The sequence below is a fragment of the Podarcis muralis genome, chromosome 2 (assembly GCF_964188315.1).
Source record: "Podarcis muralis chromosome 2, rPodMur119.hap1.1, whole genome shotgun sequence".
Lineage (NCBI taxonomy): Eukaryota > Metazoa > Chordata > Lepidosauria > Squamata > Lacertidae > Podarcis > Podarcis muralis.
The window spans coordinates 114492186-114508320 of NC_135656.1; the positions used below are offsets into that span (position 1 = coordinate 114492186).

The 16135-nt window shown below is 49.1% G+C and overlaps 2 protein-coding genes across 2 annotated transcripts in view; one reads left to right on the forward strand and one right to left on the reverse strand.

Annotated features, from left to right (window-relative positions):
• Window positions 1–16135, reverse strand: part of LOC114592429 (tripartite motif-containing protein 10-like) — a 647260-nt gene that overhangs the window by 30281 nt on the left and 600844 nt on the right. The window lies entirely within an intron of this gene.
• LOC114592226 (uncharacterized) lies at window positions 2044–15931 on the forward strand. The gene is made up of 4 exons (XM_028720246.2): window positions 2044–2161; window positions 4026–5232; window positions 8669–8924; window positions 11768–15931. The coding sequence occupies exons 2-4, from the start codon at window positions 4435–4437 to the stop codon at window positions 12448–12450; spliced, it is 1737 nt and encodes a 578-aa protein (XP_028576079.2). The 5' UTR covers window positions 2044–2161; window positions 4026–4434; the 3' UTR covers window positions 12451–15931.

Here is a 16135-nt window from a genome sequence, read left to right on the forward strand (position 1 = left end):
TGACACACACCTCAGCTCCTGCTCCCTTCTTGGAACCTTTTGCCACATCCTAAGAGCTTGAAGAGTTGGGTTTTATGTCGTCTCCTCCTGGACCTTTTCCAGTGTCACAGAGTGATATTAATGGAGATGAGCAGGATCCACTTACTTCTGCAAGGTTCTTCTCACCTCCTAGAAGGGAAAAGAGGAAAAGAAGAAGGGGATTCACCGCCTACCACAGGCCGTATAATGAAGACCCATCGGACCCTGGAAGGGATGCCCTCTGATCCTCTTGAGTGAGTCTGCCTAGCAGACACCAAAATTTGGATAGGGATGGATGAATCTAGCAATTTCAATTTCAGTTTTTATCTTTCTGATCTTGTGCAGTTCTCCAGATTAATTTCTGATTATTATTTTTTAAACATGGTGAAAATTCATGTGATCTTCTCCTCTGTTTTCCCAAGGTATCCATAGTACATTGGTCAGAAGAGAATTTATGCATTATCAGAAAGTTTTGCAGTGAAAACCCTGGAATATATATTCCTTTAAGAAAAAGAAAAAAGGTGTGGGTCGGGTAGGACAAGTAGTCACAGAATGGTGATGATTGTGGAGGGTGGGGGGAGGACAGAAAATCAGTGGGGCAGGAATGAGATGCAGTAGCCTGGTGAACAGGGATCATTTCATGCTGCAACATTTTGTTACAGGTGCCCATAATAACTGGAGCCTGTTCAGAAAGCAGATTGTGTGGGGTGGGACATAAACAACTGATTTGCTCAGAAGTAGCTGCTCTCCGTTTCAAAACTTTTAAGAACCGGGGACAGATATACACAGTGTGTAAACTGAACAGTTGTATACAATGTTCGTCCTACTAAGAACATATTAAAATCAATAGGTTCATTAAAATGGGTCTACTCTCCCTATGACTTATTTTCTTATTAAAACATAACCATAGGGAAAAAATAATTTGTTTTTTACATAAAACTAATAAATGACAAAAGAATTAATGGCTAATTGCCTGAGATGGAAAGTGGGCATTAGAGTCCTGTTATGAATAACATATTTTTTAGACAGTACTTTGCAGCAGTCTCCAAGTGCATTATCCAATAGACGGGCTTTCCCACCAATAAGTGTGGGTGGGCAGGAAATAAAGGCAGTCTTACTGTCTTAAATTCTAAAATTACTTCCTCCCTTCATCCTCCAGGCAGGAGATTCTATGCATTTAACCAATGCAGGGAGCTCTGTCACAACATGTGTTTCCTTGATTGAAAGCATCCCAAACAGCAGATCCACTGCCCTTATTTGCATTTTATAATCAATAACTAGATTTCTATCCATGACAACAGTGTTTCCAAAGCCTCTGAGCAATGAGGCTTATTTCTTACAGAGGTGCACTGCAGTGGACATGCAGAACAGGATCTCAAGCGATTTTAGGGTTCCACCATGTCAAAATGAAATAAAGCAATCCTTGTTGTTTTGATTTATTGCACACTTTTCACCTTAAGGTCTCAGGGCAGGTCACAATCTTTTTTTTTTTTAAAAAATAGAAATGGGCAGGGGGAGAATTACAACCACAGGACTGGGGTAGGTTCTAAATATCATTACAGTATAATCATCATCATCATTATTATTCCCTGACTTTTTCCCTGATGAGACTCAAGGTGGATCATAGATAAAACAGAAACAGCTAAAAACGTGTGGGGGGGGGGGGGACGACAACCCTAAAAAGCAATTAAATATTGCAAATGATCTGTTAAAACATACAGATAAGTACCATTAAAAACATCACAGCACCAGCCCTTTCCTTAAAAACAGTCAGTTCCCAAAAGCCTGTTGGGACAATAAAGCCCCAACTTTGAAGGGGAACAAGCTCCTTTATATAAATAAACAAGGCCCTGATTATGCACAACAAAGCCTTTGGCCCTTGAGAAATCCACTCACTCACAGATCGCAGCGAAAGACGCCGCTCCCTCCTTTTTTCCTTCGCTTCCCGTCTGAAGGGTTAAAACGAGCGGCGCCCCCTCCGCCTAGACAAACCCGGAAGTGCGAGGTCGGGCGAGTTTCCTCTTCCTGTGCTTTCCTCTTGGTTTGGGTGGGAAGCAGCGGCAGCAGCAGCCTCTCGGGCTGCATCTAAAACTCGGGCGCCTGGGGGGCTGCGGGAGGATCCGGAGTCTGCAGCCGGCGAGAGGTGGGTCGAGATGATCTGCGGGGCGGAGTGGGGGAGGGTGGAAAGAGGGGGGAGATGAGCAGGGAGGAGGGGGAGAACGAGGGATGGAGGAGACAGGGGGAGGGGGCAAGCATGTAGCCCCCCCTAAAGAGACAGCTCCCCCCCCAAAAAAACCCCTTTCACCCAGATCAAGTGGGGCAGGAGGGGCTCTGTGCTGCTTCTCCACCCAATTCAAGAGCAGAGCGGGGAGGGGATGGATGTGGGGGGAGTGAAGACTCTGCAAGGACGGGGGGGGGGGGAGATAGAGAATGACATAATCCTGGGAACAAAGGAAGGACAATTTTTAAACTGGGTTTTAGCTTGCGTTTTCTTTGCCCTCCTCGTCCCCTTTTCCTTTCTTCGCATCGCCTGTCAGTTGCATAGAAAGCGTTAGAGATGTCACATAAACACTACTGTATGAGAGTATGTGCGGCGGATGGGGGCTAAAAGCTGTGCAGCTGCGGGTAGGGTTTGTGTGGCTCTAAGGGAGCTGTCCAGCACTCCTGTCAAACCGAGAATAAGCAGAGAATAAGCAGGGAATAAGCAGAGAATAAGCAGAGAATAAGCAGGAAGATTCACTGACACCTGGCAGCTCTTTGCTAGATTTTTGCAGAAAGTTGGTCTGCGGATTTCGCTCCCTCCCACCTCAGACTTCTGTCTCTCCGCTCACACCCCTTGACACTTCCTTCAGTCCCCATATGTTATCCAAGGAGCACAGCTGAGTGGTGGGACATCTGCTCTGCCTCCAGAAGGCCCCAGGTTCAGTCCCTGGGAACTAAGAATATACAAACATAAGGAGGGCTCTGCTGAATCAGTGGCCCATCTAGTCCAGCATCCTAGTCTCACCATGGCTGGCCTGTGGGGAAACCTGCGATGAACAGGACATGAACACAGGAGCACCCCCCACACACACACACACCTTCCTGTGGTTTCCAGCAACTCGTATTCAGATGCATTATTGCCTCTGACTGGAGCAAAACCATCTGGTGGGGGGGGGAGACCCCTGCCTGAAACCCTGGAGACCTGCTTCTGTGTAAGGCAACTTCCTGCGTTCTCGCATAATCCAGTGTGTTGGCCCTTGCCCTCCATGCATGCCACCTGCTTCCTGCCACAGTCCTCTTGTGTTCATTCACACAATCTTTGAGCACACCTTTTTCCTGTCACCTCTCATTCCACTTCTTTGCGGACAGCCTCTGTGTCTGTCCTGATTTATGGCTCCCAGCTGTGCAGAAAGTGTGTTTCATGGGATGTGAAGGTGAAGATAGCCCCCCCCCCCCTTAGTTAAAAATGTGGAACATTTCTCTGGACTTGGCAGAGCTGGGCGCTGGCAACTGGAATCCTTGGGCGGTTTGCAGGACCCATGCTGCCTGGTCTAACAACCCCCCCCCCCGCCGCCGCCTTAAATTTCCCCCCTTGGTGCAATACTCCTTCACTTTGGAGCAAATAACTCTATTGCTATTGTAGCTGGACTGGCCTTCAGGTCTGTCTCCAATCCCTGATCAAAGAGTTGGGTGCGACTTCTTAGAGCCCTAAACAGCTTAGGATGAGGATTCCTGGAGGATGGGATCCTGCCACCTGCCCATGCCTATTGACTTGAGCCCAAACAGGGGAAGGTTCACTCAGCATCAGTTGTACAGAACATGGGAACAAGCATTTCTTTCAAATTACAGAGTTACTCAGTTACTCCCTACGTAGCGGAATGGCACCATCTGTGAGTCTGCCTCTTATGTTTCTGGCCGAGTCACTGCTCTGGGCTTGTAGTCAGGCCTTCTGTGAGGATTCATACTGGAGAAAGCGGCCTTCCTACAGTAAGAGTAAAGAATCTTTATTCCCCTCCCTCCTGCAGGTGCAAAGCACAAGAAGACATTTCCAGCTCCTGTATCTTGCCCTGAAGACCCTGAAGGCTCTGCTTGGATCGGGCCATTCGCCTTGCGACACCAACAGAACAGCATTATCCTCCTGCCAGATGATTTCCCATCTCTGCTGTGGACTTAAGCTTCCATTTGGTGGCTAGTTTTACCAGAATACCTGCTCCGAGGAATTGGGGGTGGGCAGGCACCCCCACCCACCCCCAACTGGAGCCTGCCGACAAGCCCCCTTATCCCTGCAAGTCTGTCTGCTCCCCTCCTTTACCTCTGCTTTTGCCTTTGGGGAGAGGCAAGAGGGTATCAATCGGGTGGCCAGATTTGGCCCACGGGCTTCGCCTTGCCGACCTCCGACGCGAGACAGGAATTTCCCTTGTGGGTTGACACAATATGGCTACGGGGAGAGGGGAAACAGCTGCCCTCCACCTGCAGTTCCAGGGTGCTCCAGAACCAGGAATGCAGCCAGCAATGAAAATGGAGGCGCAAGACCCATCTGGTCATGAACTAGGGGGAGGGGCAGCTTCCCGCTTCCTTCCGGTTGGCTCCATGCGGGAGTTTTTGGCCGGGGAAGCTCCTCAGCAGGTGAAGCAGGAGCCGGACGAGGGTCTGCAGCAGCACTGGGAGGCCCAGAGGCAGGAGTTCCCCAAGGCAGTGCCCTATCCCCAGCCAGGGTGGCGGAACCCACCATTGCACAAGCCCTTGCAGTGGGACACCAATTCATTCCAGACCTCCTATGAGGCAGCTGCCAACCCGAGCCAGTGGCCCCCCGGAGGGTGGGTAGCCCAGAGCCTGCCGGGCCTCAGCCGGGAAGCCCAGCCAGTCTACGGTGGCTCAGGGCACCGAGAGCGAAGGGGCTACGGGAGCGTGAAGGAAGAGACGCCTGGTGATGACACAGTCAGCATGGAGATGCGGCGCCAGCGCTTCCGGCGCCACCGCTACCAGGAGGCCGAGGGGCCCCGTGAAGTCTGCCGGCAGCTGCAGGAGCTCTGCCACCAGTGGCTGAGGCCCGAGAGGCACAGCAAGGAGCAGATCCTGGAGGCCGTGGTCGTGGAGCAGTTCCTGACAGTCCTGCCCCAGGAAATCCAGAACTGGGTCCGGGAGCACAGCCCAGAAACCTGCGCCCAAGCCGTCGCCTTGTCGGAAGACTTCCTGATGAGGCAGCGAGAAGCCCAGAGAAAAGAACAGCAGGTAATTTTTTTTTTAAAGGTTCTCTAATAAAATGGGGGCGGGAAAAGAAGAGACAACATCTTTCCCACACCCCATCATGTGAAAACAAAATGCTAGACCAGAAGGAAATCCTGGAGGAATGCACAGACTGTACACTCGTTGAAGATTACATAGGAATAGTGTATGTGCAGTTTCTGTACACTGGTTGTACACTCACTGAACGTAATGTGTGAATAGCCCTAACAGACTGCAAACTTCGTGTGTGTTTGTACGGTTGTGAAATAATGTAAGAAACAGGACCAGCTTTAATGAAAGCATTTAGGAAAACCATTAAGTGTGTGTGTGTATACTGCTGATGACAGCTGAGAAGACTCCATGCTCAGACTAAGTGTACCTTTGAATACCGGTTGCTGGGGGATGGAGAACAGTGGTGGGTTCTTTCATCAGAGGCTTCATCAGAGGTTTCCAAAAGTTTGTTTGCCCCTTTTGGGAACAGGAATCCAAACTAGACGGACCTTTTGTCCGATCCAACAGGGCTGAATGTCTTAGAATAAGAAGAACATATGTTTAAAGAAGATTGGAAAATGTTTATTGAATATATAGGGAGAAATTGTGTACATTTGAAAACATTGGCAGCATTAAGATAAATTCAACAGTGTAAATAAGTTTTGACGGATGTGATATTGGAATACTGAATGGTTCAGTTCATGTAAAATATGCAGCAATTTACAGTATGCGAAATGAACCATGGAAAGAGAAGAAGGGAAGTCATTGATATTTTAGGTAAAGGTAAAGGGAGCCCTTTGATGATGGGGTGAGCTCCCGTTGCTCGGTCCCTGCTCCTGCCAACCTAGCAGTTCGAAAGCACATCAAAGTGCAAGTAGATAAATAGGTACCGCTCCGGTGGGAAGGTACCGTATTTTTCTCTCTATTACACGCAGATTTTTTCTCCTAAAAAGGAAGGGGAAATGTCTGTGCGTGTTATGGAGCGAATGTGGGGGGTCCCTGGAGCCGATTAGGGGAGCACAGGAACAAAAATCAATCGTGCGTTGTGCCGGAGAGGGAAACCTGAAAAGAGGAAGTGGTTGCTTTCCTGCATTCTGCCTCAGGGTCTTACTGCCCACCCTCCTCTGTTTCGTTGCTGTGTTTGCTCAAACGGAACAAAGAGCAGGCAAATCCCCTCCCCTCCAGGCAAGCAGAGGGGAAAGCAGAGGTCTTTCCTTCTAATTCCTCTCCGTGCTCCTCGCAGGCAGCCAGAAAACATGCAGGAGGAGAGAGAAAGCTGGCTTCGGTTTGTGGAAACTTTTGCCTTTCTTTCCTCCTCCCTCCCGTAAAATCCCTCTCCTGCTTTCTTAGCCAGCTGCTTCTCTGCACACCGCTCTCTTGTCCCTTCTGTGTTTTTCCTTCACTCCCCACTTAAAATGTAGTTTCAAAGCATGGATCCACATGGATCCTCAGGATCTTTGCATTGGGCCACCCCAAATTCACCATCAGATCACATAGCAGCCTGCCCCCCTAAAATCACACACCCACTGTTGCCTGGGGCTGCAATGGTGCAAAAACGTGGTTAAAAAGCATGGATCCACATGGATCCTCAGGATCTTTGCATTGGGCCACCCCAAATTCACCATCAGATCACATAGCAGCCTGCCCCCCAAAAATCACACACCCACTGTTGCCTGGAGCTGCAATGGTGCAAAAATGTGGTTAAAAAGCATGGATCCACATGGATCCTCAGGATCTTTGCATTGGGCCACCCCAAATTCACCATCAGATCACATAGCAGCCTGCCCCCCAAAAATCACACACCCACTGTTGCCTGGGGCTGCAATGGTGCAAAAACGTGGTTAAAAAGCATGGATCCACATGGATCCTCAGGATCTTTGCATTGGGCCACCCCAAATTCACCATCAGATCACATAGCAGCCTGCCCCCCAAAAATCACACACCCACTGTTGCCTGGGGCTGCAATGGTGCAAAAATGTGGTTAAAAAGCATGGATCCACATGGATCCTCAGGATCTTTGCATTGGGCCACCCCAAATTCACCATCAGATCACATAGCAGCCTGCCCCCCCAAAATCACACACCCACTGTTGCCTGGAGCTGCAATGGTGCAAAAATGTGGTTAAAAAGCATGGATCCACATGGATCCTCAGGATCTTTGCATTGGGCCACCCCAAATTCACCATCAGATCACATAGCAGCCTGCCCCCCAAAAATCACACACCCACTGTTGCCTGGGGCTGCAATGGTGCAAAAACGTGGTTAAAAAGCATGGATCCACATGGATCCTCAGGATCTTTGCATTGGGCCACCCCAAATTCACCATCAGATCACATAGCAGCCTGCCCCCCAAAAATCACACACCCACTGTTGCCTGGGGCTGCAATGGTGCAAAAATGTGGTTAAAAAGCATGGATCCACATGGATCCTCAGGATCTTTGCATTGAGCTACCCCAAATTCACCATCAGATCACATGTCTGTGGCCACAGCATGAAGCACAAAAATGATACATCCACTGTTTCATTCAGAATTTTTTTCCTTGTTTTCCTCCTCTAAAAACGATGTGCGTGTTATGGTCAGGTGCGTGTTATAGAGCGAAAAATACGGTAAATGGCGTTTCCGTGCGCTGCTCTGGTTTGCCAGAAGCGGCTTAGTCATGCTGGCCACATGACCCGGAAGCTGTACGCCGGCTCCCTCAGCCAATAAAGCGAGATGAGCACCGCAACCCCAGAGTCGGTCACGACTGGACCTAATGGTCAGGGGTCCCTTTACCTTTACCTTAAAGGGTACCTATTTATCTACTTGCACTTTGACATGTTTTTGAACTGCTAGGTTGGCAGGAGCAGGGAGTGAGCAATGGGAGCTCACCCCGTTGCAGGGATTCAAACCGCCGACCTTCTGATCGGCAAGTCCTAGGCTCTGTGGTTTAACCCACAGCGCCACCCGTGTCCCATTGATATTTTAAGGTTGTTTAAATGAATATTCTAACATATAAAACAGAAATATTTAATAAAAATTATATACAGTTGTACCTTGGTTCTCAAACGCCTTGGTACTCGTACGTTTTGGCTCCTGAACACCGCAAACCTGGAAGTAGGTGTTCCGGTTTGCGAACATTTTTTGGAAGCTGGACATCCAACATGGCTTCCACTTGACTGCAGGAAGCTCCTGCAGCCAATCGGAATCCACACCTTGGTTTTCGAACGGTTTCAGGAGTCGTACAGACTCCGGGAACGGATTAAGTTCGAGAACCAAGGTACGACTGTATATAAAAAAAAGAAAAATCCATCACTAAAATACAATTTGACATTGGTAGAACTAAAACTATAAACATATAGGTAATGTTGGTCTGGTCTGGTTTGAATGGAGAGTTGATTTGCGGCACAGAGTTTCTTCCAAGCAGCATCGCCAGTCTCTCCCTGGCCTGATCTTTCCCTTTTGCTCTTTCCAGGCTCTATGGACGTTTGATGATGTGGTGGTGAACACCCCCATGCCACAGCAATACCCCTCTGTGGCGCAACAGGTACACTACCCTACAGTGGCACTGCCAATGCAGTACCCACCCCTGGCCCAGCCGGTGGCATTTCCTGCCATTGGACCGCAGGCTCCGAATCCTATTGTGCCGGACAGAGCACCGCCCAATGCCGGGAGAACGCTGATCTGCCGGGAACCTGTGCCTGAGGGAGGCAGGAGTCTCAGGCCGTATGGTAAGGATTCTCTGAGGCAGCTACACCGGAGTTAATTTTGAACACTTTGTGGGAGCCCAGTCTAAGGCGTCTCTGGTCCTTCAAGGTCTATGGCATGAATCAGTCCTCTGTCTCTAGAGAAGGGGGTAGTCTACAGATTGTTGGATCTGTTTTGAGCATAAGAAGATCTCTGCTGGATCAAGTCCAGCCTCCTGTTCTCACAGTGGCCAACCAGTTGCCTGCAGGAAACCTTCCAGGTGGGACCTGAACACAACAGCACTCTGCTTCCTGGGGTTTCCAGCATTCAGAAGCATGCTGCTTCCAGTTGTGAAGGCTAGTAGCCATTGATAGCTTTGCCCTCCTTGATTGGCTATTGCGGCGTTCACACAGGGTCCCCGGACATTTAACAGTCTATTGATCCCTGTGCCGCCACTGTGCTCGCTTCCCCGCTGCCATCAACCCATTACTCTTGGGTAAAACACTGAGTCAAGACAGTTGTTAAAATCGAACCAAATAAACAAGTTTATTATATAAACATTAACAAGTTTATGGTTTCTCAGATAAAATTCCTGTCAGTATCTTAACTTTAGTTTCTTTACCGGGCTATACCTTCCTAATACCTTCTGACTGATTATCTCAGCTGTTTGACTGACTCCTCTTAACAAATTCTCTCACTCTCTCACATCAGACTAGCTCAACCCACAGACTTACTGTATTTTTTGCTCTATAGGATGCACCCAACCATAGGACGCACCTTGTTTTAGAGGGGGAGAACAAGGGGGAAAAAATCTCTCCCTCTCTGCGCAGTGCCCCTCCAGCGAAGCGGCAGGAGAAACGGCTGTGCAGAGAGGGAAAGCTGCGCAGCGCCTCTCCAGCGAAGTGAAGCCAGGAGAGCAAGAGGGATTGGTGCGCACCGACCCCTCTCGCTCTCCTGGCTTCAGCGAAAACAACACGAAACCTCTGGAGCGCAGCGGGAGCGCTTCAGAGGCTTCGCGTTGATATCACTGAAGCCATGGAGCCTGCATCTGCTCCATAAGACACACACACATTTCCCTTTAATTTTTGGAGGGGGGGAAGTGCGTCTTATGGAGCAAAAAATGCGGTATCCTCTCTGTCTCTTCTAACTCCAGACTGTCTTCTCAACCACTCTAACTCCAACTCCTCCCCTTGGGTTCCCATTGGTTAGTCATTGTACAATTAGTTAACCCTTTCCTTATGAACCCAGTATGATGTCACACACCTAGGGGGGCAAACGCCACATGTATAATCCTCCTTTAAAGACGTTTAAGTTGGGGGCCTTCACTGCCTCCTGGAGGACTAAGTTCCCTAGTTCTACTTTGCACTGCATGAAGTACTTGAATTCCCCAACATTCAGTTTCATTGGATATTCATGTTATGAGGGAGAAAAGCTTTTCTCTCACCAACTTTTTCAACAAACTTGTGTCCTGTCACCTCTTAACTTGTATTTTCTCTAAACTAAAAGGTCCCAGACGCTGCAAACTTTGGTCATAGGCAGCATAAACCTGGAGCTCCTCTCTCACCTGGCATAACTATACAACTGTCTATTCCAGGCATAGGCAACCTTCGGCCCTCCAGATATTTTGGCCTACAACTCCCATGATCCCTAGCTAACAGGACCAGTGGTCAGGGATGATGGGAATTGTAGTCCAAAACATCGGGAGGGCCGAAGGTTGCCTATGCCTGGTCTATATGTTATTTGCTGTAATTCCAATTCAAGCTTTTGAAGCTTGATATGTCTGTTTTTAGGACCCACCTTATTTCTTTCAGTTGTTTTAAACTGTTTTGATATTGTGTCTTATTTGACCTGGGACCTTAGAGTGAAGGGACTAAAACAACAACAGTGATAATAATGTGTGGCCTCGCGTTTTGGGGCTGGGAGAGGGGACTGGTGGAATCCCATTTTTGTGTCAGTTCGGGTGGGCAAAACAAAAATTCCATGTTGCTCAAGTTAACAGCTGCAGGTGGTATCCAGAAAAGTGTCGCACACTACAAGGGAAAAGGGAACAAAAGGAGGACAGGAGGTGAAGCCAAGAGACGCAGGCTCTGCCTGAGGAACTCCTCCTGAATTTGCCATCAAAATCTCTGAATGGATGAGGACCTGGGATACAAAGAGCTTTTATATTGCAGCTCCCAGTTAGAAGGCCAGATTATGAACCAGTCCAGAGATTCCTGCAGAGAAAGGCAGGTATGGCGCTTCTGAGGCCTACACTTCTTTGTCTCAACTGTTTGGGTCTATTTTGCATTGTTGTTAAGAAAACAGTGCCTTCGTGGGGCGGGCAGCCAGAGGCATAGTGGCTTAGGTGTTGTACACCTCAAGGAGCCTCTCCACCCTCATTGCTCAGCCCGGACACTGAGGTCCAGCTCCGAGGGCCTTCTGCCGGTTCCCTCACTGCAAGAAGTGAAGCTACACAGGGGTGTCCAAACTTTTTTCAAAGTGGGCCAGATTTGATGAAGTGAACATGCGTGAGGGTCAACCAAGGGGCCTACCAAAGTTGTTGACAAATTGTTGAGCTTTTTTAAGGATTTTACTCCAGGAAATAAACTGCCACAGGGGGCCGGATTAAACCGACCAGTGGGCCAGATTAGGCCCCCCAAAACAGACTTTGGACATGCCTTCTCAGTAGTGGCTCCCGCCCTGTGGAACACCCTCCCATCAGATGTCAAGGAAATAAACAACTATCTGACTTTTAGAAGACATTTGAAGTCAGCCCTGTTTAGGGAACTTTTTAATGTTTGATCTTTTATTGTGTTTTTAATGTTCTATTATTATTATTATTATTAAACACGTGTCCCAAACAGGGAATCTACTTTGTGTTTTTGTGTGTGTCCCCCAACCTATGCAGGCCCCATTCAAGAGTTCCGGAGGCCCCTCACGAACGCGGAGCGGATGCGGAACCGGCGGATGCGGAACCGGAAGCAGCGCCTTGAGACCAGCATGCAGCTGGTGGAGTCTGCTTCGAGGGCCCCTTCCATGCTTTTGGACGCCATGCGCGGCTTGCACCGCCAGGACCTGAAGGCCTTTGACAGGGCCAGGCAAGAGGAGAGGCAGCACAGGAAGCAGGAGAGGCGCCAGGACAGGGCCACGGCCCAGCTGATGGTCAACGCCATTGAGCGCTCCCACAACGACCTGGGCGAGTTCCTGGGGAGGCAAACGGCCACCATGGCAGCCATCGCAGCAGTCTTCGCCGGCCAGAGGTCTCCGTCGCAAGGAGCGTCCCTTGGGTACAGCTCGTACCAGGGGAACAGCAACCCACCTTGGGGCCCGCCGGAGGCTGGGACCCCTCTACCGCCCGGTCACATGCCCGGCATGCCTTCAGAGCCCGTGGCAGGCCCAGCCGTTCCGTGCCCGGTGTCTCCTCTGGCCACCCCAGGCGGCATTTGCAACCCCATCCCAGAACCCCCTCCTACGGACGGACCACGAGAGGATGCCGCTCCAGACTCACCCACGCCATCAACTTCTGACACCGCGTCGCGTACGCTAGACACGCGGCCGAGCAGGGGGACGAAAAGGAAGATGTGGGAATGACAAAACTACCCTCTTGTAGTTTTCATTTGGATTTTGATGGGGTTTTCTCAATGGGCAGGGCTGCCAGAACCCTGCTCTTTTCCCCTCCACCTCCCACTTACCCTGGTTTTAACAGGACAGCCTGTCTATCTATGCAAAAAAAAAAAAAAAAAAAGGCAAAAAGCTGCATGGTCAGGTTGCCTACTGGTAGCCAGTGAGAGCTGTAGGGTTCAGAGCCTGTGCCGTTCCAACAGATAAAAGAGGTGAGTTTTGATCCAGGAGACCTGGGTGAGCAGACCAGTGGACCTGTTGAGGCAAGTCGAATCTGCCTTTCTGTAAAATGGGAATAACCAGCCTACCTCGCAAAAGTGGTTGCGGAGGGGTGCTTTGCAAATGCAAGAGCCCCACAAACACATACAACGTTGACTTGGTTGTACTTTGCAAGTCAATCTCTATTGCTTAGAGATTTTTTTAAAAATTTAAGAGGTGGAGAAATGCTATTAAATATTAAAATAATAATTTAAAGGAGGGCCAAGGGCAAGAGCTGTTCCAGTGAAGCAGTGTCTTGTGCCAAAGCCTTCAAAGTGGCCCAGTCGATACGGCAATTTCTTATCAGCGTTTTATTATATGATATTTATTATAAAATGTTTTTTATACGCCTATACTAGCTGTCCGTAGTGGCTAATCAAGCCACAAAGTTACAACAGTATTTATTATGAAATGATGTACCCGTAATTCAAAAAGAGAGTATTTTAAACCAGAAGCCAACAAAAGATTTTAAAAAGAGAGCAGTGCAGCAGAGAACATTGTACAATCTCTACTGGGCTTGTCATCGGTGCTATCCCATGAGGAAAGTCAGCATTATACCCATTTTACAGATGGGAAAAACTGAGGCTGAGCATCAGTAGTGAGGTGTTTTTTGTTTGTTCCAAGCTCTAATACTTTAATTGTTGTCGTAAAAAGCGACACGCTGGGTGGAGCCGCTACACCAGCTTCCCTGCAAGGTGGGTTGCTGCTGCTTACTGGGAGAAGGTGGAGAGAAAGAAGGCAAAGAAGTTGATGTGCTGCAAATGTACCAGTGGAGCCCATTGGGGGCTTCTGCCGGTGCTTTTGCACTACTTGACCTCTCCACCTCACTTTTAACTGATCCTCCTGCTTGAGCTGCAGCCATTAGCTCAGGGCTGGGGGAACTTTTGGACCTCCCCCCAGATGTGGCTAGATTAGGACTCCTCCATTGTCTTCCGAGACGGACGGATGCCAATCAACAACAGCACCCAGGCCTGTTTCTCCTCCTTTTTTTTGCAATTCTAGATTCAAGCGCAGCTCGGGTTTTCCTAAGCCAGGCTGGCTTCCTCACCGAAATGTACCGAAGATGTCAAAACCAGCCTTTCCTTCACCAGAAGCAGCAACGTCTTTTTTGAGACAATCTGTCTTTTAAGAACCCCGGAGGTTTCCCCCCTCCCTAAGACTGTCACTCGAGACTTGGCATTTTGGAGCCCTCCTGGACCACGCCGTTCAGTTTTAATGGATTTTTTAAAAATAAGTACTGTTTTTAAATGAACTCTGTTAACCTGTCCAGCTTGCAAAACGTGTATTTATTTGTAAATGTATTCTGAGCTTTTTAAGTGGGAAGGAATAAAGGAATGGTGCAGTGGAGAGTCGGGGCAAGCTTTGAGGGTGGGATCGCCGGGGTTGGGTTTGGCAAAAGATTAAGAGCAGGAGTAGGAAACCTGAAGGCCACTGGATGTTACTGGACTCCAGCTCCCATCATCTTTGAGCATAGGTTGTGCTGCCTGGGGCTGATGGGCACTGGAGTCCAGCAACACCTGGAGGGCAGTGGGATCCCCATCTCCAAAGCTGTTTTCCATTTACGCTAAAGGCCACAAATCTTTTCAGCTTCAAAATGCAAAGAGGGGGAAATCAGACAGTGAAAACAGTCCACAGGCATGAGTTCTCTCCATGTCAGAACACCCATGTGCTGTTGGGTGAAAACAAAAATTATACATCAAGTCTGGACCTCCTGATGATGTTGGACTCCAACTCCCATCATCCCTGAGCAATTGGCACGCTGCCTGGGGCTGATGGGAGTTGGAGTCCAGAAGCACCTGGACTCCAGCCCTGTTACGCATCCTAATGACACTCTCTGTCTACCTTTGAAACTTAGCAGGAGGTAACGCCAAATGAGGTTGGATGAGAGACCAGTTATCAGCCAGATCATTCCCAGCCATGCTGAACCCAGGAGGAGACTATCATTTGGAGCAGAGGGGTTGCAGCTGGTCTTTGTTCCCCTTAAAGACTTCCAGAGCTGTGCCACTTCAGACTGCTCGTGTAACAATATGCTCCTCCATGCATGCACACGTGCGCGCACACATACACGCACATCCCTGCATGTAGAAAAGTAGCTGGTGAGAAGGAAAGGCCTCCAGCCTAAATCCACGCCCCCCCAATAAAGATGCTAGTTTTTCATGTTTACCATCCTCCTTCAACCTGATACCCTCCTGATGATGCCCAGATCTCCAGGCTAGGGAAGATCTATTTATAACAATATTTGTATACTGTAGTTCCGTAAAAAAAACAACCTACAATAATTATCTTTATGCAATAAACATCCCCCCCCCCCAAGAAATTTAAAAAGTATCGATTGCCAGCTAACTATTACTGAAAATGTATGGTGGAGATAGAGGAAATTGTGGCCTGAAGTTGCTACGGGCCCAATTCCCACTGATGGGTTGGGGCTGGCTGGGGCTGCTGACATCTGGAGAAGGTCCACAGGTTCCCTGATCCTGCTGAAGATGTGTAGCCCAGACACAGGCTTTCCCTCCTCAGCAAGAACCCAGCCTTTCCCCTCAAGAAGAGCAGCTGGTGAGGCCCAGCAGGATAGGCCATTCCTTGCTGTGTGCAAATCTGCCAACTGCTAATGCCTAGAGCATTTCCCATAATCCCCTGCAGTGGTTCCCTGTTAGGCACTCAGGGTCTCCTTAGCTGTCTTCTCAGTGTGGAAGCCAGTTTGAGGACCAGCGTCCTGAGCGGGCAATTTGTTTTGCTCGTTCAGAGCAGGGGTGGGGAATCTTTGGCCCTCTTCCTGTTGCTGGGCTCCAGTTCCCATAAGCCCCAGCCAGCATGGCCAATGGGCAGAGATCATAGACCAATAAGGTCTGGAGTACCACAGGTCCCCCATCCCCGATTCAGGAGAAAGCAACTTCCAAAGGGCCTCTGTATCTATATTAGGATTTCTCCAAAGCAACAGAGTTACTTCTGGGCTATTTGACTTCTCCCCCCCCCCCCCCAATCCACTCCCCTCTTTGAAAAACAAAAGCGTCATGAACGCAGCATTGTCAGCCTCCAAAGATGCCCAGGGTCATTTTAGCAGGCTTTCCAAATGGGGGTTCTCAGATGAATTCCACCTCCCCTCCACGTCACAAGTTTTGAAACTATTCAATAAAGTTTGTAATTTTTCTGTGTGGTCTTGCTTTATCTTGTTCAGCCCTCTTCTCTCTCCCCCCCCCCCCACAAAAAAAAACCCTTGACGATGGCACTTTCAAAATTGCATCAATTCAAAACAGAACCTCATCCCCAGGAACTCCCTCACTAGTCAATTACCGTATTTTTCGCCCTATAGGACGCACTTTTCCCCCTCCAAAAATGAAGGGGAAATGTGTGTGCGTCCTATGGGGCGAATGCAGGCTTTCGCTGAAGCTTGGAGAGC